The 27,025-nt window shown below is 49.9% G+C and overlaps 2 protein-coding genes across 7 annotated transcripts in view; one reads left to right on the top strand and one right to left on the bottom strand.

Annotated features, from left to right (window-relative positions):
• Positions 1-17,868, top strand: part of GARNL3 (GTPase activating Rap/RanGAP domain like 3) — a 429,083-nt gene extending 411,215 nt beyond the window's left edge. For all 4 annotated transcript variants that reach the window (XM_063935955.1, XM_063935954.1, XM_063935953.1 and 1 more), the window contains 4 exons: positions 1,331-1,469; positions 6,890-7,099; positions 9,846-9,969; positions 13,779-17,868. In XM_063935955.1, coding sequence (XP_063792025.1) covers positions 1,331-1,469; positions 6,890-7,099; positions 9,846-9,969; positions 13,779-13,938 — 633 coding nt within the window. In that variant the 3' untranslated portion in view covers positions 13,939-17,868. The remainder of the gene's footprint in view (positions 1-1,330; positions 1,470-6,889; positions 7,100-9,845; positions 9,970-13,778) is intronic.
• A 1,615-nt stretch (positions 17,869-19,483) lies between these two features.
• SLC2A8 (solute carrier family 2 member 8) overlaps positions 19,484-27,025 on the bottom strand; it is a 38,157-nt gene continuing 30,615 nt past the window's right edge. For all 3 annotated transcript variants that reach the window (XM_063935950.1, XM_063935951.1, XM_063935952.1), the window contains 2 exons: positions 22,093-22,238; positions 19,484-20,908 (listed from right to left, as the gene is read on the bottom strand). In XM_063935950.1, the coding sequence (XP_063792020.1) occupies positions 20,729-20,908; positions 22,093-22,238 (326 nt within the window). In that variant the 3' untranslated portion in view covers positions 19,484-20,728. The remainder of the gene's footprint in view (positions 20,909-22,092; positions 22,239-27,025) is intronic.

Raw genomic sequence — 27,025 nt, 5'->3', positions numbered from 1 at the left:
CTGATTGGCTGGTACTTTATCTCCGTCCCAGGCTTAGTAAATAGACCCCTTAGTTAGCGGTCACTGGGAGAGAACACACAGACATGGTACAGCAATCACTATGCATCACATCACCTATAACAGATCACACCGATCTATTACTGGCTCTCATAATAGACACTGACTGTTAAAAGAAAAATTATCACCCTCCTTTCACAAGTCGCGTTAATGAAATACATTACAGTAACTACATTAACACGACCTACTTACAGTATGTGCAGTTTATTCTCTTAGCTCGGAGCCAGCCAGAGGCTGACGCCGTAACCCCTGAAGTGCCACAAGCCCAGCAGACTGGAGCTTAAATCTGTCTCCTGCCCGCTGGCCGCATCGATGACACACACCTGTCCTAAATATCAGAGTGTTAGCTCCACAGCCAGCTCCACACAAGCAGTTGGTTCATTGTGGATAATTCACAGTGATGAGATTGTTCCCAATATAGATTGATCACCTATATATACCTAATTATACCTGTCCTATATTGTCTTGAACTGTAAGTAGCTTTTTTTCTTGTTTGCTCATTTGATTATGTACTGTGTAATGGGCGCTGCAGAACCCTTCTGGCGCCATATAAAGTAAAATAATAATAATAATCACCATACGACTCACTGATTGGTTCTTATAAATGTAAGAACTGGGATTAAACAGTTATCTTTGCACTTGAATGGTCCACGCCGTAATGTCATTTACATTGGTTCAGCCCCACAGCACGGCAGCCTCCACTCTCTGTGAGTGTAGGTGCGCTTGTGCCATCTAGTGGTGGGAGAAGGTATTACTCCCTGTTGTGTTGGTTACCAGCATCCTGCGGTTCCGGTATGAATGGTCAACCATGTTATGGTCGACAGTCATTAGGTCGACCACTATTGGTCGACATTGACATGGTCGACATGGACACATGAAAATGGTCGACACATGAAAGGTCGACATGAGTTTTTTAACTTTTTTTGGTGTCGTTTTTTGCGTAAAGTGACTGGGAACCCCAATTAGTGCACCGCTTCGCTCGCCATGCTTCGGGCATGGTGCCTTCGCTTCGCTCGGCACACTTTACCGTTCCAATCGTAGTCCATGTGGATCGTAAAGTATGGAAAAGTTCCCCAAAAGAAAAAAAAGTAAAAAAAAACTCATGTCGACCTTTCATGTGTCGACCATGTGTCCATGTTGACCAATAGTGGTCGACCTAATGACTGTCGACCATAACATGGTCGACCATGTGAACGGATACCCATCCTGCACCCTCTCTCTCTCTGAAATGTATCCCAGTCCTGGAAACTTCAACATGCTCTTATTTCTCCAGTCAGATATATACTTTAAAGCAGCCGCTGCAGTGGGCTCCTCATCCAACAGCAGCTCGAAGGACACAAGCTCCCACAGCTCCCCACAGTCCCCCACGGGATACGAGTTGCCGGTGTTCCCCACCCTGCCTGGAGATACAGGTACGGTGTGTGTACAGTGTCATCGCCTGATTCCTGTTATCTTCCCATCTCAAACATCTTTATATTGTTCCTTTCATCCCGTTCTCATTGTCCGATAAAGAAGCACCGTCGTTAGGCCATGGCGAGGATCGTTCTGCGCAGCGTTAGGACTGTACGGCGTCTGCAAATCCGCACACAGTGAGAGCAGACATTGACTTGTTTCCTAGAAAAGGGCGCAATAGAACAGACCACACTTGGCAGACCAGGGCTAAGCGTGTCCCAGCTCCGGGGAATGTCCCGTCCTTTGCAGGAGACAGAGCGGCCACTGCCATCTAAGTAGAGAATTAGATAAATATATGAATGGCCACACTGACACCTGCTGTCTATAATAAGCAACTGCGCCGTCATTGGGGCAGACGTATTAACCTGGAGAAGGCATAAGGAAGTGGTAAACCAGTGATATGTGCAAGGTGATAAAGTCACCAGCCAATCAGCTTCAATATGTAAATTAACAGTTAGGAGCCGATTGGCTGGTGCATTTATCACCTTGCACTTATCACTGGTTTATCACTTCCTTATGCCTTCTCCAGGTTAATACATCTGCCCCTTGGTTCGCAGATGCTATCCAAATATAGTGGCCCGTACAGGGCAGACCTGTAACGCAGATTAGATACAACGCGTTTCGTCCCATATTCAGGCTTTCTGCGGGATGAGACCCTCCTTATAAAAGGAATGCCTTTAAATCATCTTTATCAGTTAAGATGCATTACTTGTTAATAAGAAAAGTTATACCCAAAAACAGATAAAACCTTTGACCATATAAGCTGGGGTATCTATAGTCTGGGCTGCCCTTGTGGAAAGTCTACCAGGAACACTGGGGGTCATTCCGAGTGTATCGCTCGCTAGCAGTTTTTAGCAGCCGTGCAAACGCATTGTCGCCACCCACTGGGGAGTGTATTTTCGCTTTGCAGAAGTGCGAACGCTTGCGCAGCAGAGCGCCTGCAATATCTTTTTGTGCAAAACAAGACCAACCCTGTAGTTACTCTTCGTGTGCGTTGAGTCTAACGACGGAGGGACGGCTTTTGACGTCACACACCCGCCCAGCCACACCTGCGTTTTCCCCGACACGCCTGCGTTTTTCTAAGCACTCCCTGAAAATGGTCAGTAGACACCCAGAAACGCCCTCTTTCTGTCAATCACCTTGCGGCCGGCTGTGCGATTGGAATAGTCGCTAGAACCAGTGCAAAACCACAATGGACTTTGTACCCGTACGACGTGCGTGCGCATTGCAGCGCATACGCATGCGCAGATTAGCCGTTTTTTTCGCTGCGCAGCGAGCAACGGCAGCTAGCGATCAACTCGGAATGACCCCCACTGAGAGAGGGTTTACAACAGTGATCATGATTTTACAGATCCACAATAAGGATTCTGTAGCTGCATGTTGTATAGAGATCCAGTACGTTCAGGCAACTGGGAGAGGAGGCGATCATCTGTCGTCAGGATCCAGACTAGGAGTAAATTGTAAATCTTCACTTTGATTTTAATTTAAATATTGAGTAAGATTTTCAAATGAACCATCGCATGTTCATTTTCCCAAAAAATTTATAGATCTTTTTATTACTACACGTCCAATAAATATTTCCGGGATCCTGTCAGGAAGTCGACAATGACCGTGTCTACATAATAAATGTCAACATTGTCAAAATGTGGGCATTTACATTACGTTTAGGGTTAGTGTTCAGACTATCATTAGGGTCCGGGCTACACGCACATGGAAAAGACACTGTCGTCATGGTCAATGAGCATTACTCAATTGTGAACATGTCCACATTCTCATGCCAGCCTAATGAAAGTTGACGTAACGTATGTAGATATAATATATCAAACCCGTACTTTCTATGACTCTTTATTGAATCTGTAAGCAGTGTTTTCTTTCATAGTAGACCCTTTGGGCAGTATTCAATTCTTTTCACCCCCTTTACCACCCGTTCTGTTTCTGCTGACGGGCGTGGTATTTTCATTTCAGCTTGCTACCCGCGAGGTGCCCTAACCCTTTAAGCAGTTAAACCTGATTACTATAGGCGCAATATGCGTGATAACGGGGATCACTTTGGAAAGGAGATTGGGCGTGATATATCATTTGAATATCGCCCCTTGTGTCCTTTTAACAGGCAGCGCATTTTAGCTAATAAAGTTGACTCAAAGGCAGACGCTTTATATAGAGGATCTACCACGTACCCTTGAAAAAGTCTAAGTACAGGATGAAACGCGTTGATCTACATGACAAGTCTGTTACAAGTGTAGCGAATAAGTAGGACTCTGCCGGCGAGTGGGAAGAGCAGACAGATTTACATTCAAACTGGGCTGTGGATTTGACAACACCAAGCTCTGGGGCCTATTTACTAAGCGTTGGACGGAGTTAGAGTGGAGAGAGATAAAGTCCCAACCAACCAGCTTCTGTCATTTTTCAAACACAGCCTGTAACATGGCAGTTGGATGCTGACTGGCTGGTACTTTATCTCTCTCCATCCAAGGCTTAGTAAATAGACAGTTTTATCACTGATTCAGAGACGGAAAGGAAATATATGGTTTGTATTTGAGGTGGTAAATGATTGTTATTAGAAGAAAGGCTGTGTATATGCATCCAAAATCCAATTATTCATTTTGAAACAGACTAAACCCAGAACACCACAAACCGTACACAAAGATCGTATTTGGGATATATCAATTACAATGACCTGTGTTATGATTTTTGTGTAATTTCATTTTAGATGAGTAACAATCTGCCATGCGATGGGGAAGAGGGGGGGTGGGGGTGGGGGTGGGTCTCTGAATGCCAGAGGTCAGCTGATGCCCTTTAATAATCAAATCCTGTCGGCTCTCATTTGCGCAGATTGTTTCTACCGCTCGTCGGGTCACCGGGGTCCTCAGTACGTGTCAGCTACTATAAACAATCTAACCATACTTATTAAATCCGGCGATCCTAATCCCGCTTGTAGCAAACCATGGGATGATCCGGGAAACCTCCGCCCTTCTTACTGATCCGTTGTGTATTGCACAAGTTTATCGTAGCAGAGGATTCTCCATGGGATTATTTGTGTGTGTGTGTATATATATATATATATATATATATATATATATATATATAGTACGTTGGAGTGAATATAGCGTCTAACGGTGTGGAAAAATAATCAAATATTGGGATACAAAGATACACTTAGTTTCCTTTATATTAAAGTCTTCAGTCAAATTACCGGGGTGGAATTAAAGTTACATGCAACACAATAAAAACACAGTGCAACCTGTTATGGTGCGAGGAATGGTTGTGCATATATACATTTTTCCTCATATAAAGGAACTGTATTTAGAAACTGTTGCAAGTTCCAAAAAAACAGTGTAGAATGTTTTTTATATATCCTCTTGATGAAGTCCACAAGCTAGGACGAAACGCGTTGGCACTTATGCCTTCTGGACCCCTTTTGATGGACAGATAAGCCTTCTTTTAACTTATTTCTTGTACGTTTTCTACCTATTAGTTACCGTTTGGAATATCTGTGATTAAGGAACCGGTTGTCTCTGGACCCAGTGTTTGGGCAGATAAGCTTGTTATTGTTTTTTATCTTGTACATGCAATACCTTTTGGTTGCCACTTGGAATATTATGTCAATTAAATTATTGTTTTTATATATATAAAAAACATTCTACACTGTTTTTTTGGAACTTGCAACAGTTTCTAAATACAGTTCCTTTATATGAGAAAAATGTATATATGCACAACCATTCCTCGCACCATAACAGGTTGCACTATGGTTTCTATTGTTCTTTGTTTGCTTTGAATGTAACTTGAATTCCACAATGGTCATTTGACTGAAGACTTTAATATAAAGGAAGCTAAGTGTATCTTTGTATCCCAATTTTTGATTATTTTTCCACAACACGCTATATTCACCCCAACGTACTATGGGGGGTCATTCCGAGTTGATCGCTCGCTGCCGATTTTCGCAGCGCAGCGATCAGGTGAAAAATTAGCATTTCTGCGCATGCGTATGGGCCGCAATGCGCACGCACGTCGTACGGGTACAAAGCCCGTTGTGGTTGTGCACAGGTTGTAGCAAAGTTTTCAGTCGCACTGACGGCCGCAAGCAGATTGACAGGAAAGGGGGCGTTTCTGGGTGTCAACTGACCGTTTTGAGGGAGTGTTTGCAAAAACGCAGGCGTGTCTGAAAATACGCAGGCGTGGCTGGGCGTTCGCTAGGCGGGTGTATGACGACAAATCCGGACACGAATAGGCTGAAGTGATCGCAAGCGCTGAGTAGGTTCAGACCTACTCAGAAACTGCACAAACTGTTTTTGCAGAGCTCGGCTGCACATGCGTTCGCACTTCTGCTAAGCTAAAATACACTACCCTGTGGGGGGCGGCGTAGCGTTTGCACGGCTGCTAAAACAGGCTAGCGAGCGATCAACTCGGAATGACCCTCTATATTACTACCACTTGTGTGTCTCACTAAAGGGCCCTACAGACTGGGCGACCCGCCGCCGAGCTGCCCGACTGCCGATACGGCAGGCGGCTGATCCGGCGGCAGGGGGTAGGTGACGGGGGGAGTGAAGTTTCTTCACTCCCCCCGTCACCGGGCGCCATAGCAATGCATGCTAATATGGACAATCTCGTCCATATTGGCCTGCATGCATAAGCGACGGTGCACCAACGATGAACGATGCGCGGCCCGCGCATCGTTCATCGTTGGTGCCTACACACTGCACGATATGAACGAGTTCTCATTCATTAATGAACGAGAACGTTCATATCGTGCAGTGTTATCTGCCAGTGTGTAGGGCCCTTTACACACATCTTATTGTGAAAAGCTGCCACTCAGTTATAGTTGAGGGGTGTATTAAGATTTGGGCTGCTATTACCGGTCTAAAACACGTAGTTCACTTACCTTGGCACCTATTTTTACTATATATATATATATATATATATATATATATATATATATAAATAAAAATATGTATGACTTTGTTTCTAATAGTGGCAGTGCAAAATATATTTTTCAGTGAAGCTTCAAGCAATAAAATAGGATTTAATAAATAAAAGACCCCACTATTGCCTTTCCGCCATTCCTCCCCCTTGGTGTGTCTGTGTACAGCTTTGTCTTGTATTTGTTCTTTCATGTAAACATTGGATGCAGTTTGTCCATATTTGGATACCGTCTTCATTTTTGTCTTGAAAATGCTTTACTGTTCTGGACTTGTGTGTCTTTTACTGAAAGAATATCTAGAAACAAATCTAAAAGAAGTTTTCCAAAGTGTACGCAACCGGTTACAACAAAACTCTCACAGGAAACTATTTCCGTGGGATATTTCCTATACCGGTGAAATGAGAGAGGATTTGGGCCTGGTGAGCGCCGCAGGTAAAGATTGTGGTGTTTGTTTCGTTCTAGGTGAGGTCCAGTATACAAACATTTACAAGATTCCCCTCTGTAACCTCGTGGGACGGAGCATCGAGCGGCCTTTAAAATCCCCGTTGGTTCCCAAAGTCATCACAACACCCACGTCCAGTGGCATCGCCTGCATTCCAGTCACCCACTCCCTGTCGCTGTCCCGCATGGAGATCAAAGAGATTGCGAGTCGGACGCGGAAGGAGTTATTAGGTAAGGTACTGCTCTTTATGCCGGGCGACGCCTGGGCCCTGACCTATTACAGTGGTTCAGTGACGCCTGGGCCCTGACCTATTACAGTGGTTCAGTGACGCCTGGGCCCTGACCTATTACAGTGGTTCAGTGACGCCTGGGCCCTGACCTATTACAGTGGATCAGCGACCTCTTATTACAGTCAGCTTGGCGCGGCTAAGTCACAAAATTCATGGCACGTTTCCCCAACAATGCACATTCTCATTTACAGTGATTTATGAATGATTATGGTTAACCCTACATATGGCCTGTCCAGCATGGAGCGTCCGTTCTGCATATGGCCTGTCCAGAGCATGGAGCGTCCGTTCTGCATAGGGCCTGTCCAGAGCATGGAGCGTCCGTTCTGCATAGGGCCTGTCCAGAGCATGGAGCGTCCGTTCTGCATAGGGCCTGTCCAGAGCATGGAGCGTCCGTTCTGCATATGGCCTGTCCAGAGCATGGAGCGTCTGCATATGGCCTGTCCAGAGCGTGGAGCATCCGTTCTGCATATGGCCTGTCCAGCATGGAGCGTCCGTTCTGCATATGGCCTGTCCAGCATGGAGCGTCCGTTCTGCATAGGGCCTGTCCAGAGCATGGAGCGTCCGTTCTGCATATGGCCTGTCCAGAGCATGGAGCGTCTGCATATGGCCTGTCCAGAGCGTGGAGCATCCGTTCTGCATATGGCCTGTCCAGCATGGAGCGTCCGTTCTGCATATGGCCTGTCCAGCATGGAGCGTCCGATCTGCATATGGCCTGTCCAGCATGGAGCGTCCGATCTGCCATCTTGATTCTCCCCTTCCTTCCTCATCATTTGGAGCTTCTGCCCAGTTCTCCACAGCCGTCTTCTGCTCTATAATAAACAGTTTTCGAATATCCCATTAAATCAGCAATTCTATAAAAGGGAAGAAATTAACAAATGTTCCTAAAAACATAAACATTTTGCAACTTTACCCCTATATATATATATATATATATATATATATATATATATAATATCTATCTATATATATATATATATATATATATAATATCTATCTATCTTGCAGTAGTAACAACGGGTCCGGTGCCTAACCTCTCAGAATGAGCATGTAGAAGAACGTATGGTGGCACTCAGAAAAAACGACAGCAGAGACAACGCTGATGCGGTCAACGTTTCAGGGATGGCTCCCTTTTATTAAGACACAACCAGCAACCTGTGATACAAGACATATATATATAAGACATATGTATATATAGGTCTTGTATCACAGGTTGCTGGTTGTGTCTTGATAAAAGGGAGCCATCCCTGAAACGTTGACCGCATCAGCGTTGCCTCTGCTGTCGTTTTTTCTGAGTGCCACCATACATTCTTCTATATACATATATACATATATACATATACACACACAAAAAGTCTTTAAGAAGAAAGCACATTACATTTTTTCTAGTCATTTAAGACTTTGTAAGTGTCGCATGTGCCTTCTGCAGACGGACATTTCTAAATGCCATACAGGGGATTGCGCTCCTGCGCAACCTCCATCTCCGGCCATGGATGACAGGCGTCGGGTGCAGCAGTGTCACAGCAAATCCCGGTTATTGTCACCGTGCGGTTACTCCAGGGTGGGAGGTCAGGTCCTCGCATGGACCAGCTGCACCCATGCCGCTCTACATATAATAGTAGCAGCTCTGGAAAGTAGAAAAGCAAGTGCCGTTTGTATTTAATCTTTTGGTAACTTCAGCCTCTGATTATCCCAAAATGTCTTTCCTGGTACAAAAAAATTAAAAAAAATTCCCAAGGAACCTTATGAGATGTCCATACCTGTAGCCCACAGACTTGGTACACTCGGACTTTACACTGATGATCCTGACAAATGGGGACTCTTCTAAGAGGACTTCAGGGTTAAATGACCTGAGATCTTCTACTGTCTCTCCTAATTCACTGTCCTGTGAGCATTTGGGATCACCGCGACCACTCAATGACCCCAGGCAAAGAGCCAACATCATCCAGATCCAAAGTTGCGTGCGCTCTTGGCTCTCTTCAGCCCACGCATGGCAAAGAAATTTTCCCTTGTGACGAAAGTGTCCACCCGTGATCTTACCATGCAGGAATTAGCCGCGGCAGCTGTCCAGGGAGGTGAGCGGAGGAGCTTGTGGGCTGGGGAGTACGGCCTGCACTAAAGGCCCCTTCACCATTCTCAGACAAAGGCGGATCACATGCTCCACTAAGTCAAACAGATGTGGGGTGATTTATTGGCAGTTGTCATGACAACAGGACAATGCAGCATGTCAATAATGGCCGTGTCTACATTCATCATGTCTACACTTCAGGGTCAGACCGCTGAGGGACTGGCGATTTTTGTATTCCCCCCCTAACCGTCGGCATCCCCAGGATGTTGACATTTCACATGGTGACATTTCATTTGTCAGCAGTGTGAACATGTCAACATTCTGAGGATTTCAACTTGATGCCTGTCGACATTTTGAACAATGTCTGCATTGTGGTGTTGACGTAATTGCCGACCAAGTGACTGGATAACCCACAGACAAGGTGATGAGTTTGCTGCTCTTACAGAGTACATAGAAGAAAGAACAGATAATGGAGTAAATCGTTAGGGCAAAGGCTCCCAAACATTATATGGAGTCCACGGCAAGCCACTGGCCTGTCACCATCTGTTCCACCTTTATTAGCCTTATTGCACAGTGTGAAGGGTTATTGAGCATTCGTTCTCATACTAATTATGTTTCTTAGGTCTTTCTGGTGAGACGACCTCCAAGTCTGAGGGATCGCAGCGGCAGAAGAAGCTGGCCAGGAGGCAGGAGGAGGAGGAAGAAGAAGATAAGCAAGAAGCTATGAGATCAACCAGCAGTGACAGGTAAGTGCCACACAAGGGTCACCACACTCCGTAATGAGCAGGGTCTCCCGGCGGCAGCGCACCGCGCACTCCTGGTACCCGCTGTGCCGCTTTCACCAGGTGATGTCTGGGGATGGAAGGGAAAGTCCTCCCTGCAACTGCAGAGAAAACAAAGAAAAAGAAGACCTTATCTTTTTCTGGGGTACGCTTTATGAAATGATTATTGGAATTAAAAATAAATCTTTATTAATCAATATTAAAAATTCTAGGCTTTAACATAATTTGATCCTATCAAGCATACAAAATTACCGAATGTCAAGCGAAGATCTCAATATAAATATCCGTATCCGGGTATCCCTTACATCAATTTGCCTACCAATAGGTTTATTAGGGATATGGTCACTCTGTCTCCGCCACCAAAAATTACATAAAAGTCAAAAAATTATATAATGTTGGAGTTTGTATGTACTCCCTTTTATTGTGGTCTGTTCAAAATTTCCCTAGAACAGATCATGTGGTTGTCCTCTCACAATTATGTATATGAGTGGGACTCGTTACATGTGGCTAATTACATAAGGCTTTAACTCGCACCACTGTTCTCCTCAAACACTTATTCTTTGTTAATGTAATCTTATTCCACACCACTGTACCATTGGAATTATTTTGATCATAACTCAAAAAGTATCCACAGAGTATTGACAAATATAGATTATTGTCTTATATTAGCCAAGGAGGCTCCTATCTATGAGTTAAACAAGTTGAAAGCGCTCATAATTGCTTCTAAAACACAAAAGTTAAGAAATAATCAAACTACTGTTTTAATTGCAATGGGTTAGTAACCCTGAAAAATGTAAATCACAATTGATATCCACCAAATAATCTCCTATATATTAGCCCAGATCTGTGACTTTGTGACTCATTTGCTAACGCTGGGCGGAGTCACAATGCTGGGCGGAGTCACAGATCTGGCCTAATATAGGTTACAGACACCGTGACCACACAAACCCCCATCACCCCGCCTCCAGTTACTGGCCAAAAAGAATTCTGACCCTCGCCCCGACCAAGGAGACCGACCCCCTGCACCGCGCCACTCCTATCACCCGTCCGTCTCACATGCGGGTGATCAGCGGCGTGTGGTGCCGGGAGCACCGGCCCCCCAGCACCGCGCCATCCCTCTCACCCGTCCTTCTCACATACGTGGGTGATCAGCGGCGTGTGGTGCCGGCGGCTCCCACCCTCCCGTCGCCTGGCTGCTGCTGTGTACACGCTGGGCGCTGTGCAGCAGGAGGCGGCAGCCACCGTTCAGGAGAGCAGAGCGCCTCATATCAGAATGTGACAATCCCATCAGTAAGAGGCAGGGCATGGTGTGGACAGTGGGAAAACTGCAGAGAGGGTAGATGGCGAGTACAAACATACACAGTAGTGCCTCTCAGCTGTTTTCCTCTCTGGTCAACAGGTTTCCGGAGGAGAATAGGTCACCGTATAATCCTCCGGATCCCTCTCCTTCGCCCCTTCCACACTGATGCAAGCCATGCATGTGCAAAGACACAAAACAGAAAGCAGAGTGATGGCATAAGCTATCTGTCTGCTTGCAGTTCTTCACTGAGACGGGCTACCAGCAAGGGCTTTTTGTCCCCTATACTGTCACCTCTGCGGTGCACCACCTGGATGCATCTCATGCAATCCCGCACCACTCCCAACCTCAGCACCACCACACCCTCCCCCGCCCACCGTGGCTCCGGACCACCTCCCCCACGTGACACCCCTGCATCCGCCCTTCCCCCAACCACGCAACTCCCACTGCACCCCCTCACCCACCCCGCAGCACCCCCGCCACAGTGGCTCAGGACTCTCCCCCACTCGCCGCACCCCTGGACACCCTCCCCCATCCGCGTCTATCCCGCACCCAACACTCCCCCATCCACAGCACCTCCGGCCTCCTCCCCCATCCACCCCCTTTAACCCTCCTCCATCCTCAGTCCCCCCCCTCATCCGCCCCTCCACCACCCTAAGCACTCCCCGCAACCACCCCTCCCCCACCCACGACACCCCTGGCCCCCCTCCACCATCTGTGTCTCCCCCGCACCCACCACAGCACCTACTAGGTGATTCATCATGCCCTGCGTGCGCGGTTCACACAGTCGCAAGGGGCTACGGCCCCTTAACCATCACACGCCCTTTGTCTCCATATATTCAACATATTGCATGCCTAAAGGCTGTGCAAGGCTTAAGGGGGCGTAGCCCCTTGCGACGGTGTGAAGAGCACCCGTAGGGCGCGATGAACCACCTAGTTTTATATATATATATATATACATACATACACACACACACACACATACACAATGTAGAATTTCTAGATCCAGCTATTAAATATTTAGAATAAATTAATCTATGTACACATACTTGCTGCAAAACCTATATTCACAGGAAAGCATGTATTCCACATGAAAGGTTTTCACTTAAGGTCATTTCGTTTTTCCAGTGCGGTTTCCAAAAACTCCCAATCTCCCTTCCCTCTTTTTTCTAGATGTCTGGGGATGACAATGCGGTCAACACACAATCATGAAAGTGTAACTGCTGCATCATCAGAAAAACAAGCTCTGCTCCAATACTGTACCTCAGGCATTCCCAACCACGGTCCTCAAGGCACACTAACAGGGCAGGTTTTAGGGATATCCAGGCTTCAAGCACAGGTGACTTCATGAGTAGCTCAGTTATTTTAAGTTAACCATCTGTGCTGCAGCCTGGATATCACTAAAACCTGCCCTGTTAGTGTGCCTTGAGGGGTGGTCTTCAGGTTGCCGACTGTCGGGATCCCGGCGCCGGAATCCCGACAGCCGGCATACCGACAGATTTTCTCCCTCGTGGGGGTCCACGACCTCCCTGGAGGGAGAATCGCCACCGTGTCTGCAGCGTGCCGAGCACAGAGAGACCGCAAGGAGCTCATTTGTGCTCGCCACGCTGTTGGTATGCCGGCGGTCGGGGTCCCGGTGCCGGTATGCTGGTCGCCGGGAGCCCGGCCGCCAGCATACCATACTACACCCGCCTTGAGGACCGTGGTTGGGAAACACTGCTGTACCTGCATAATTTAATGTAAAATTAGATTTCCCTGAAAATCCCTCCGCCTCCTCCTCGTTACCATTGCAGAATCCTGACTTACAGTCAATGATACTACATACCTGGTAGCTCTCTCCTATGGAGGTGGGTTCTCCCCACAGCCACACTCCCAGACCTGGGAGTCGATCTGACTTTCCGCCAATGTGCACCTTCCTATGCCCAGCTCCCTTACTCGCATTCCCTTCCTTAGAAGGACACACCATGGGGCGGGCGGAGAAAGCGCCGTGGGGAGGGAGGAGGTGAAGCAGCCAGAAAGGGGCTACAGCCACACTAGACCAGGCATGTCCAAACGGCGGCCCTCCAGCTGTTGTGAAACTACATATCCCAGCATGCCCTGACACAGTTTTGCTGTCAGCAGAGAATGCTAAAGCTGTGTCAACGCATGCTGGTATGTGTAGTTTCTCAACAGCTGGAGGGCCGCAGTTTGGACATGCCTGCACTAGACCATGGGTCTTCAGCCTGTGGCCCTCCAGCTGTTGTGGAACTACACATCCCAGCATGCCCTGCTCAGTTTTAGCATGCCTTAATAGCAACACTGTGGCAGGGCATGCTGGGATGTGTAGTTCCACAGCAGCTGGAGGGCCGCAGGTTGAAGACCCATGCACTAGACGGTGCCCACGACCCAGTGCATTGACTGACGCCTCTCAAATTAATTGGGGGGGGCCTTTCCTCCACACTTATGATTGACACGGATACATCTATTTTCTTACCAGGATAAATTCTGGCTCTTTTGAAAGCAATTCAGAAGGACAGCGTCACTGTTCTACCAGTTCGGACCCCGAGTCTAACGTCAGCGTGGAGGAGAGCCCACCTTTCAGCAGCCCCTTCAACATGGCCACGTCCTTTGATGAAGACTTTGTGGATCTGAAGTGAAGACAATCTCCGTGTCCCGTGTCCTTCCCACCCCTCTCTCCTCACAAATGTCCAGTCCTAGTAAGGATCGTCCTAACACTGCTGCTGGGGGTAGGCACACAGAGTTCTCGCACGCTGGACCGCCGCGTCCTGTTGCCAGCGTGTCACTGCCGCAGGACCTAGGTTTGTTGCCTTTTTATATAAATATATATATATATCGGTTATAGTATATATCTTGTGATCCACAGAAGAGCTGACACAATAATGATTTTATTCTACTTTACACGTCAAATCCAACCAGAACCGTACAATCCGTCTGGGTTCGAAAAATGCTATTTATTCCGGCGTCTACGTTATATGAACAATCATCAGAAAATGTCACCGTCACTTTATTTATCAATTATCAATGTACTTAATAATACAAGTTTTTAATATTGTTGTATAATATTGTAGGGTTTACATTACTGGGAATTATTTGCCCTTTTCTCATATTCATTCAAGAGATCTGCAGGACATTGCCCTATTCCGATTACCCCGAGAGAGACATAGTGATATATTCTGCAGATTATTACATTACTGACCTCTCTAGTGATCTGCAGAACATTGCCCAATCTACCCCGACAGATACAGTGATATATTCTGCAGATTATTACTGACCTCTCCATCGACCTGCAGAACATTGCTTTGCTCCATCTACCCCCATATAGATATATATTCTGCGGAATATCTCAAACTAACAAACCATGATTTATTTTGTCTTTCTGAACATGATGGGGACGATTAAATTGTTTTATGGGCGCCAACTTGGGCTATTCAATTGTTGCCCCCGTTGGGCATGCATGCCCTGTATGCGCGCCCATTAGTACCGGGTTTAGCCGCGTAAAGCAGATAAACCTAAGGTGTTAAAACCACAGAGTTTACACACTTTTCAGCTTGCACCGCAGGGGGCTTCGAGCTGAAATCTGGATCTGCGGCTGCAGCTCGCCCGAATGGAGCAACAATTGAATTGCTCTGTTGGGCGCCATCTAGTGGCGGCTGAGGAGACCAACAATTGAATCGGCTCCGATGTGTCTTTTATGCTGGTATATGGGCTTTATCACACCCCGGTTTCCTAAGGCTGGCCCGCGTTATGACTTCTGCTGCTACTTAATGTTTATTGTCCTATTCTCTCCTGAAACTGTCATTTCCACTCATAGTGAATTACAGGGAATCTAGATAAATATTTTTCTACAGTGACAGAAAGATTCTTCCTCCATGTATCTAAGCTGCTATTCCCCCACGCTCTGCGCCTGTGTACCCAGGTACTACTGTACCCCTGCTACAGGGAGGAGAAAGATTTAGTCATTCAGAGTCTGTGCCACCAAAAAATGACCCCTCCACCCCCAAAAAAAAAAAATGCCTGAAGCCGCTACGGCCCAGAGCCACAGCTGAAATACCGACATTGCTAAATCCAAAATATTTCAAGAGTGTTTCTCAGACTCCTATTTCATAAAGCAAAATCATTTGTCCGTTGTGAATAGTCTACTATAAATATGGCCATTTACAGTGTAATAACCCTCTATAGAGTGATGCATGATGCAGCTAGTCGCCATGACAGACACATGAAATGTCATGCGACTTACCTGTACACTCACCTGGAGACACAGACAGGCAGATCAGGGGTAACCTCTACCCAGACAGCCCGACCAGGAGTAACATGTACACAGATAGACGTAACATGTACACGGACAGGCAGAGCGACCAGGAGTGACCTGTACCTAAACATAAATGAATATATACAAACAAACCAAGCGGAACAAACAGACCATAAGTAACCTGGCCGGACGGACAGCTAGACAGACCAAGTATTACCAGTATAGATAGATAGACAGACAGACAGACAGACAGACAGACCGACCAAGTATTACCAGTACACAGACAGACAGACAGACCGGGGGTCACCAGTACACGGAGAAATACCAGTACACAGACAGACAGACAGACCGGGGGTCACCAGTACACGGAGAAATACCAGTACACAGACAGACAGACCGGGGGTCACCAGTACACGGACAGACAGACCGGGGGTCACCAGTACACGGACAGACAGACCGGGGGTCACCAGTACACGGACAGACACACCGGGGGTCACCAGTACACGGACAGACACACCGGGGGTCACCAGTACACGGACAGACACACCGGGGGTCACCAGTACACGGACAGACAGACCGGGGGTCACCAGTACATGGAGGATTACCAGTACACAGACAGACAGCCCTGGGGTCACCAGTACACAGACAGACAGCCCTGGGGTCACCAGTACACAGACAGACAGCCCTGGGGTCACCAGTACACAGACAGACAGCCCTGAGGTCACCAGTACACAGACAGACCAGGGATAACAGTCTCCTTAGGGCGAGATGGGCCTGCAAAGTAATGAAATTAATGTCACAACCCCCAGTACTAGTGCTCCTTTCTCATATGCCACATGGACAGAGTAACAGTACTCCTCTGTTGCTAGCGGGTATGATTACCTGTAAGGGCTATTCCCCTCTGGTGGTCTGCAGAGAATTGTGCCCGGAGGGCACATATATAGATACTCAGCGGAGGCTCTGCCCATTGCAGGAACGTGCTATAATCATTGTGGTGCCATCACTGCCATTATAATGTCAGACTTCTAGATGCATCAGCCCGGCTAGATCAGGGAAAGGATATTCCTGTGACTAGTGAGGCTATCCTGTATATCTGGCCTGCAGAACTGTGCCTGAATGATGATACCACATCTATCCAACCATCACACGTTATCGTACCTGTGTACTGCAGATCGACCCCTTCCAAGGGACCTGTGTGGCCATGTTTTAAGGATTTCCCCAATCACACGTCATATGGATTAATCCAGAGGGAGTGGGCCGCAGATCGCAGAACCTCAAAAGTGCAATCAAAATATGGCTAGCTGGGGCACTGGAATGATGGTGACCCCCCCCCCCAAACACTCACCCTAGTTTTAGTTATAGATGAAACACCAAGCATGTTTACATTATAACAGCTGCTTGCATGTAACATGTACGTGGACTAACCCCAGCCTATGCATTCCTATCTGATGGTACCATAACCTGCCGTATAATCTCCTCACGTGTAGATGGAGGAGACGGGTGTCGGAGATTTACTACCGTGGAACTACAACTCCCCCTATAGGCTGTCAGAGCATAATACAGGTTATAGATCATCCCCTGCCCGGCCTTCCCCTAAATCCCGCATAGGAAGGAGAGCGCGTAGGCCAGACCCCAGTGATACGACCGCTCCCAGGTAACGCATGGTGATGTTTATTACGCGATTGCCCCCAGAGCACAGCAATGTGTGACCACCTGTGAACCACATGGCCGCACCCACCCCCCTACACCCCCCCTCCTGCACTTCAGCTGATAGACCACCTGTAAAATGTGAACTCTGGAACACTATCGAGACGACGAGCCTTGCGCAGAACATTACAAAGACAAAAAAAAGAAAGGGATATTTTTTTGCAGATTTATTTACTTATTTATTATTAGATATTTAACTTGTTGAAACAAATGTTACCACGCCGAGGTTTGTACAAATCTGTTTCTCTTTTTATTTTATTAGCCCCCCCCCCCCCCCCCCCGTCACCTTATTTTTGTCCGGTTGCCCCCACGCCCTGACCTTTAGCGGTGGTTTTGTATCTGATTCTGTACAGTTAGACTGTTGCTGAACTTCTGTGATACCAGAAATGTAACAAAAAGAAGATTTATCACCAAGTGTCTTAAACTATATTGTATTTCCATTATTTCTAAGCCAAGTGATAATGTCAATGTTTTGGTGTTTCAAATGTGGCCTGTATAAATACTGAAGTATTAATAATTATTACCACAATATTTGGAAGTGCCGTGGGATCACCGCTGTGGAGGTAGAACCGTTTTGTTCTTGATATGTAATAAATATTTATGAAATTTGGTCTCAGGTTTATTTTATTGGTTTGTGCGCAAATGTGCGATGAGCGCAGGAAATGATCTATAACAAACGAAGGTCAGCGATACGGGTGTGGTACCGGAGCCCGGTGGTCACATGACCGACCACAGAATCCCAACATTTAGAATGCAAACAGGGTAATTATTTTACCCCTCCTCTGTCCCCTACCCTTACCCGTTTAGGGTGGCGGCTAGGACTAAGACTCGGAGGGGGTGTCGGCTAGGGCTAAAACTCGGAGGGGGAGGCGGCTACGGCTATCCCCCACCCCTCTAGTGCCTAAACATAACTATCCCCCACCATTACCTCTATTTCCCCACCAGGCCAGAGCAGGTAAATCGCTGCTTCCTCTCACGGTCATTACACCGCGCCTAATATCAGTCATACTGTCCCAGCATCAGGTGTTAAACGGCGGGACTGGCGGACGGGATGCAGACACCCCTGATGGGAACATGGTCACACATTGAGGTGCGTAGTGTGATCAGATTTCTGCGTCCATCAAGCACATCAGCAGCTGACATTCATCCCTAACTTGTCACGGTGTACGGTGATAGCGTCAGGTCACGGGAACAGGTTTGTGATTGGTGCACTGCCTTTGATAACAGCAAGACAGACGTTTAAGATGAGCAGCGATCCGGCTGGCTAATCACATCCACCACAAGCCGTGCACCAATCCCAACCTGTTTCTGTGACATGACGCTATAACCGTACACCGCGACAAGTTTGGCGAGGAGTCTTAGCTGCTGATGTGCCCTTTAGAGAGGAAATCTGGTTACACTACGCACAAACTCTGCAGCTCTGTTCTAGAACATTCAATATTACATCTCCCGCTATTTCAGGCACCTGAACCCCATCCCTCCTTATGGAATACATGCGATACACCGGTTGTTGGGATGCCAGCGGTCAGTATCCCGACAGCGGCATCCTGGCAGCGAGTCTGCTCGTGGGCTCGCCACGCATCGGACCCGGTGCGCTTGCCACAGATTATATTCTCACTCGGGTGGTGGCATGGACTAACCACCCGAGTGGGAATACGGGTTCCAACCACCAGCATTTAGCCGCCTGTCGGGATCTTGAAAGATTATATATTAACCGCACACCCTCCATCTATAGGACACTGCCCTGACGAGATGCAATGTACATCCACAAGCAGAGAATGGAGTCATTTCAGTGGCTGAGACATCACTGGCCCCACCCCTGTGTATGAATCAACCAATCCACATGGTGCAATGCAAGACTGACAAGCTGTCAGTCACTTTGTCTCCTCTGGTAGAGCAGCTGCCGCATTGGGGCAGATGTATTAAGCCTGGAGAAGTGATAAGTGGAAGGTGATAACGCACCAGCCAATCAGCTCCTGTCAAGTTACATATTGGAGCCGATTGGCTGGTGCGTTATCACCTTGCACTTATCACTTCTTTAGCCCTTCTACAGGCTTAATACATCTGCCCCATAGTGAGCACGGTAGCCTAATATATAGTGCTGCAAATGCATATAATAGACATTTGTAGCCAAATATAAACACTCGAGTTATAACATACGTACAGGATTTACCCAGCACATCTCTGCGGCTGTCCGAGAATACAAACGAGAATAGACTCCAATATATAAAAATCATCAACAGATATGACGTTTTATTTAAAGACAGACAGAACGTTCACTTCCCCTGAGATCAGAAGATCAAAGATCGCACACAGCGACACAACTTCCATCATAGATACAATCCCTGAATGTAACAATGTACCAACACACAACAGTGCTCTAGAGCATGGGTCCTCAACCTGCGGCCCTCCAGCTGCTGCAGAACTACACATACCAGCATGCCCTGCCACAGTTTAGTTAGTAAGGCATGCTGGGATGTGTAGTTCGACAGCAGCTGGAGGGCCGCAGGTTGAAGATCCATGCTCTAGAGTCACCCAGAAAGTAACAATTTCAGTCACATGTGTGTGTTCTAGATTAATACTGTTATTCACCAATATTACTATGGGTGACATAATGTGATGTAACTTACCTTACACGTTACATGGTATCCCATTACATTTAATAATGAAACGGTAAAATCTTCTATGTGCATAGTGCAATATGACAAATTTTATATATATATATATATATATATATATATATATATATATATATATATATATATATATATATTTTTTTTTTTTTTACCTATTTATATTCATTCCTGCCCGCAGACCAAAGCGGTGGAGCGTTCTGCCTCAGTAATCCACGATGGCGGACGTTGCTACAACAAAGTATGGGATACACCCACCTCTGCGACCTCACACGTGTGTGGAGCTTATACCACATATACCTAATGACTAGTGGGGGGGGGGGTAACTACTTTCTCCCCAATAACACTGTGGCAGAAGATACAGCATTGGAATGAGACAGTGACTGACATAATTTAACATTAGACTTAAGTGCGTCACTAGGAATACGCTCCCCCTAGAACGCACATTGGCTAATTACCAATAGGCGGGGCTTGTGAATGACAATGTCCCGCCCCTTTCCTAGGACAGAGCACAAAATTCTGTGCGTCTCGCAGTCTTATTTCTGCAAATACCTCTAGTCAGAAACACGGCAGGGAGAAGCCATTATGCTTGAGCGTCGATCTCCGCAGCGACGCGTGATGAGGGAATCCGGAGTCGGCATGGGCTCAGTACACAAATGTCAGCCTGGTGTATTCCGCGTGGTCATTTCCAGCACTTACTGCAATAAGAACGGAGCGCAAAGGCCGTAAAGCACCAGGTTCAGCTACTGTAGTAGAACACGCCAGCACCAGAGCGGTCCCTGAGGAGAGGCGTCACGCGGCCGGGTCATGCGACTGTGCGCCCGTTATCTCTATGCGTCATTGAATGATGTTGGAGACAGGGCCGAGTCCCCCTCTATTCTGCCCTCGCTGGAAATAAGATTCAATCTCTTCCAGAGTTTTTCCCTTTGTCTCAGGGACACACAAAATGGTGAAGACGACGTTCAGGCCACAGAAACCGGCAAATAACCAGAAGGTCCCGTAGGAGGTCAGAGAGTCCTGCCAAAAACAGAGATGTATAAACAGGCGCACCGGCAGTATAAATAACCAGACTGTGTCGTATAACAGTTCTATAACACTGTGGATTGTGTCCAAGGATTTAACCCTAAAATAAAACCAATGTAATAAAATGCACCAGTTCAATGTTACCAGAAATGGTGTACAAAATGGTGGACAGGGTTCTGTCAGGGCAACGTGCAAAGTACCAACCGCGCACATAACTGGACACCACGACCTTGCTCATTTATGGTATGCACGCAATAGAGAGCGAGAATTCCCGGCGGATTACTCATTATGTATTCAGACGGAACCTCACTGCTTATTCCATCTCCCACATTGTATATTCAGAACATGCAGCTGAGGCCTTGTATTTGCTGAATACATAAAATGATTAATAATAATAAAAAATATTATTCTTTGTTTATATGGCACCTGTCTGCCAACAGGACTCAAAGCTCTTTACATGACTGCAGAGGGCGAGGCGGCCATCTTAGATACCCTCGGTCACTGTCCTGTGTAATCGGGTGTAGTGGGGTATGCCGGCGGCCGGGCTCCCGGCGGCCAGCATACCGGTGCCGGAATCCTGACCGCCGGCATACCGACAGCTGGGCGAGCGCAAACAAGCCCCTTGCGGGCACGGTGGCGCGCGCTATTTATTCTCCCTCCAGGGGGGTCGTGGACCCCCAAGAGGGAGAAAAAGTGTTGGAATGCCGGCTGTCGGGATTCCGACGGCGGTATACTGTGCGCCGGGATCCCGACAGCCGGCATACTGAAGACCACCCTGTGTAATCACATTCATCAGCGTCCCACTGGAACCTGCCACATACACTCACAGTTTGTGGTTAGACTTTATGGGATTAAACACATCCCAAGATAACCGTGCTGGGAGGCGTCACAATGCTAACCACTGTGCCACCACGCACATTGCATGTGCATTTCGTTATCCCTGTTCGACATTGTTATATGTGCAATGAAAGGTCAGTGGTTGTTTTACTCCCACTGTCGATAATTCCATTTACCCACTTCTAAAGATTGAAAGTTTCCCATAGCAACCAATCAAATTCCAGCTATAAATGGTATAAAGTGATAGGTAGCAGCCGATTGGCCCACTTGCCCCACTCTTTCATAGAGGATGGGTAGGAGAACCAGAAAAGTCATGAGACCATTAAATCATCATCACTTACCATCAGGTCATGAAAGATCTTTGTGACGAGGAAGGCGCAGCCCCAGTTAGTTACCACACACATTCCGCTGGCCACACCCCTGGCGCGCAGTGGGAAGATTTCAGACATGACCAGCCAGGGAATAGGGCCCCAGCCAATCGCAAAACCTGCGGAGAACACAAGAGAGTAGGGTCAGAGAGAGGGGGGGGGGGCAACAAAACTAATGGTGGGGGGGTGAGGAGAATCTACCTCAGATTCCCCATATAATGCATTAAATAACCACTTATATCCCAGCATGCAACCTGAATGTCTGACTGGTGACACAGGTACTGGTGACCCGGGCGCAGCGTCTCCTGTAGCCGGCGCTCACTGTGAGTGACACAAGTACTGGTGACCCGGGTGCAGCGTCTCCTGTAGCCGGCGCTCACTGTGAGTGACACAAGTACTGGTGACCCGGGCGCAGCGTCTCCTGTAGCCGGCGCTCACTGTGAGTGACACAAGTACTGGTGACCCGGGCGCAGCGTCTCCTGTAGCCGGCGCTCACTGTGAGTGACACAAGTACTGGTGACCCGGGCGCAGCGTCTCCTGTAGCCGGCGCTCACTGTGAGTGACAAGTACTGGTGACCCGGGCGCAGCGTCTCCTGTAGCCGGCGCTCACTGTGAGTGACACAGGTACTGGTGACCCGGGCGCAGCGTCTCCTGTAGCCGGCGCTCACTGTGAGTGACACAAGTACTGGTGACCCGGGCGCAGCGTCTCCTGTAGCCGGCGCTCACTGTGAGTGACACAAGTACTGGTGACCCGGGCGCAGCGTCTCCTGTAGCCGGCGCTCACTGTGAGTGACACAAGTACTGGTGACCCGGGCGCAGCGTCTCCTGTAGCCGGCGCTCACTGTGAGTGACACAGGTACTGGTGACCCGGGCGCAGCGTCTCCTGTAGCCGGCGCTCACTGTGAGTGACACAAGTACTGGTGACCCGGGTGCAGCGTCTCCTGTAGCCGGCGCTCACTGTGAGTGACACAAGTACTGGTGACCCGGGCGCAGCGTCTTCTGTAGCCGGCACTCACTGTGAGTGACACAGGTACTGGTGACCCGGGCGCAGCGTCTCCTGTAGGCAGCGCTCACTGTGAGTGACACAAGTACTGGTGACCCGGGCGCAGCGTCTTCTGTAGCCGGCACTCACTGTGAGTGACACAGGTACTGGTGACCCGGGCGCAGCGTCTCCTGTAGGCAGCGCTCACTGTGAGTGACACAAGTACTGGTGACCCGGGCGCAGCGTCTCCTGTAGCCATCGCTCACTGTGAGTGACACAAGTACTGGTGACCCGGGCGCAGCGTCTCCTGTAGCCGGCACTCACTGTGAGTGACACAAGTACTGGTGACCCGGGCTCAGCGTCTCCTGTAGCCATCGCTCACTGTGAGTGACACAAGTACTGGTGACCCGGGCGCAGCGTCTCCTGTAGCCGGCACTCACTGTGAGTGACACAGGTACTGGTGACCCGGGCGCAGCGTCTCCTGTAGCCGGCGCTCACTGTGAGTGACACAAGTACTGGTGACCCGGGCGCAGCGTCTCCTGTAGCCGGCACTCACTGTGAGTGACACAGGTACTGGTGACCCGGGCGCAGCGTCTCCTGTAGCCGGCGCTCACTGTGAGTGACACAGGTACTGGTGACCCGGGCGCAGCGTCTCCTGTAGGCAGCGCTCACTGTGAGTGACACAGGTACTGGTGACCCGGGCGCAGCGTCTCCTGTAGCGGGCGCTCACTGTGAGTGACACAGGTACTGGTGACACGGGCGCAGCGTCTCCTGTAGCCGGCGCTCACTGTGAGTGACACAAGTACTGGTGACCCGGGCGCAGCGTCTCCTATAGCCGGCTCTCACTGTGAGTGACACAAGTACTGGTGACCCGGGCGCAGCGTCTCCTGTAAGTAGCGCTCACTGTGAGTGACACAAGTACTGGTGACCCGGGCGCAGCGTCTCCTGTAGCCGGCGCTCACTGTGAGTGACACAAGTACTGGTGACCCGGGCGCAGCGTCTCCTGTAGCCGGCGCTCACTGTGAGTGACACAAGTACTGGTGACCCGGGTGCAGCGTCTCCTGTAGCCGGCGCTCACTGTGAGTGATAACGGTACTGGTGACCCGGGCGCAGCGTCTCCTGTAGCCGGCGCTCACTGTGAGTGATAACGGTACTGGTGACCCGGGCGCAGCGTTTCCTGTAGCCGGCGCTCACTGTGAGTGACACAAGTACTGGTGACCCGGGCGCAGCGTCTCCTGTAGCCGGCGCTCACTGTGAGTGACACAAGTACTGGTGACCCGGGCGCAGCGTCTCCTGTAGCCGGCGCTCACTGTGAGTGACACAAGTATTGGTGACCCGGGCGCAGCGTCTCCTGTAGCCGGCGCTCACTGTGAGTGACACAAGTACTGGTGACCCGGGCGCAGCGTCTCCTGTAGCCGGCGCTCACTGTGAGTGACACAAGTACTGGTGACCCGGGCGCAGCGTCTCCTGTAGCCGGCGCTCACTGTGAGTGACACAGGTACTGGTGACCCGGGCGCAGCGTCTCCTGTAGCCGGCGCTCACTGTGAGTGACAAGTACTGGTGACCCGGGCGCAGCGTCTCCTGTAGCCGGCGCTCACTGTGAGTGACACAGGTACTGGTGACCCGGGCGCAGCGTCTCCTGTAGCCGGCGCTCACTGTGAGTGACACAAGTACTGGTGACCCGGGTGCAGCGTCTCCTGTAGCCGGCGCTCACTGTGAGCGATAACGGTACTGGTGACCCGGGCGCAGCGTCTCCTGTAGCCGGCGCTCACTGTGAGTGACACAGGTACTGGTGACCCGGGCGCAGCGTCTCCTGTAGCCGGCGCTCACTGTGAGTGACAAGTACTGGTGACCCGGGCGCAGCGTCTCCTGTAGCCGGCGCTCACTGTGAGTGACACAGGTACTGGTGACCCGGGCGCAGCGTCTCCTGTAGCCGGCGCTCACTGTGAGTGACACAAGTACTGGTGACCCGGGCGCAGCGTCTCCTGTAGCCGGCGCTCACTGTGAGTGACACAAGTACTGGTGACCCGGGTGCAGCGTCTCCTGTAGCCGGCGCTCACTGTGAGTGATAACGGTACTGGTGACCCGGGCGCAGCGTCTCCTGTAGCCGGCACTCACTGTGAGTGACACAGGTACTGGTGACCCGGGCACAGCGTCTCCTGTAGCCATCGCTCACTGTGAGTGACACAGGTACTGGTGACCCGGGCGCAGCGTCTCCTGTAGCCATCGCTCACTGTGAGTGACACAGGTACTGGTGACCCGGGCGCAGCGTCTCCTGTAGCCATCGCTCACTGTGAGTGACACAGGTACTGGTGACCCGGGCGCAGCGTCTCCTGTAGCCATCGCTCACTGTGAGTGACACAGGTACTGGTGACCCGGGCGCAGCGTCTTCTGTAGCCGGCACTCACTGTGAGTGACACAGGTACTGGTGACCCGGGCGCAGCGTCTCCTGTAGGCAGCGCTCACTGTGAGTGACAAGTACTGGTGACCCGGGCGCAGCGTCTCCTGTAGCCGGCGCTCACTGTGAGTGACACAAGTACTGGTGACCCGGGCGCAGCGTCTCCTGTAGCCGGCGCTCACTGTGAGTGACACAGGTACTGGTGACCCGGGCGCAGCGTCTCCTGTAGCCGGCGCTCACTGTGAGTGACACAAGTACTGGTGACCCGGGCGCAGCGTCTCCTGTAGCCGGCGCTCACTGTGAGTGACACAGGTACTGGTGACCCGGGCGCAGCGTCTCCTGTAGCCGGCGCTCACTGTGAGTGACACAAGTACTGGTGACCCGGGTGCAGCGTCTCCTGTAGCCGGCGCTCACTGTGAGTGATAACGGTACTGGTGACCCGGGTGCAGCGTCTCCTGTAGCCGGCGCTCACTGTGAGTGACACAGGTACTGGTGACCCGGGCGCAGCGTCTCCTGTAGCCGGCGCTCACTGTGAGTGACACAAGTATTGGTGACCCGGGCGCAGCGTCTCCTGTAGCCGGCGCTCACTGTGAGTGACACAGGTACTGGTGACCCGGGCGCAGCGTCTCCTGTAGCCGGCGCTCACTGTGAGTGACACAGGTACTGGTGACCCGGGCGCAGCGTCTCCTGTAGCCGGCGCTCACTGTAAGTGACACAAGTACTGGTGACCCGGGTGCAGCGTCTCCTGTAGCCGGCGCTCACTGTGAGTGATAACGGTACTGGTGACCCGGGCGCAGCGTCTCCTGTAGCCGGCGCTCACTGTGAGTGACACAGGTACTGGTGACCCGGACGCAGCGTCTCCTGTAGCCGGCGCTCACTGTGAGTGACACAGGTACTGGTGACCCGGGCGCAGCGTCTCCTGTAGCCGGCGCTCACTGTGAGTGACACAAGTACTGGTGACCCGGGCGCAGCGTCTCCTGTAGCCGGCGCTCACTGTGAGTGACACAGGTACTGGTGACCCGGGCGCAGCGTCTCCTGTAGCCGGCGCTCACTGTGAGTGACACAGGTACTGGTGACCCGGGCGCAGCGTCTCCTGTAGCCGGCGCTCACTGTGAGTGACACAAGTACTGGTGACCCGGGCGCAGCGTCTCCTGTAGCCGGCGCTCACTGTGAGTGACACAGGTACTGGTGACCCGGGCGCAGCGTCTCCTGTAGCCGGCGCTCACTGTGAGTGACACAAGTACTGGTGACCCGGGCGCAGCGTCTCCTGTAGCCGGCGCTCACTGTGAGTGACACAGGTACTGGTGACCCGGGCGCAGCGTCTCCTGTAGCCATCGCTCACTGAGTGACACAAGTACTGGTGACCCGGGCGCAGCGTCTCCTGTAGCCGGCGCTCACTGTGAGTGACACAAGTACTGGTGACCCGGGCGCAGCGTCTCCTGTAGCCGGCGCTCACTGTGAGTGACACAGGTACTGGTGACCCGGGCGCAGCGTCTCCTGTAGCCGGCGCTCACTGTGAGTGACAC

The sequence above is a fragment of the Pseudophryne corroboree genome, chromosome 8 (assembly GCF_028390025.1).
Source record: "Pseudophryne corroboree isolate aPseCor3 chromosome 8, aPseCor3.hap2, whole genome shotgun sequence".
Lineage (NCBI taxonomy): Eukaryota > Metazoa > Chordata > Amphibia > Anura > Myobatrachidae > Pseudophryne > Pseudophryne corroboree.
Note: the sequence above shows the minus strand (reverse complement) of the source record. Positions and strands in the feature narration are given on the sequence as shown.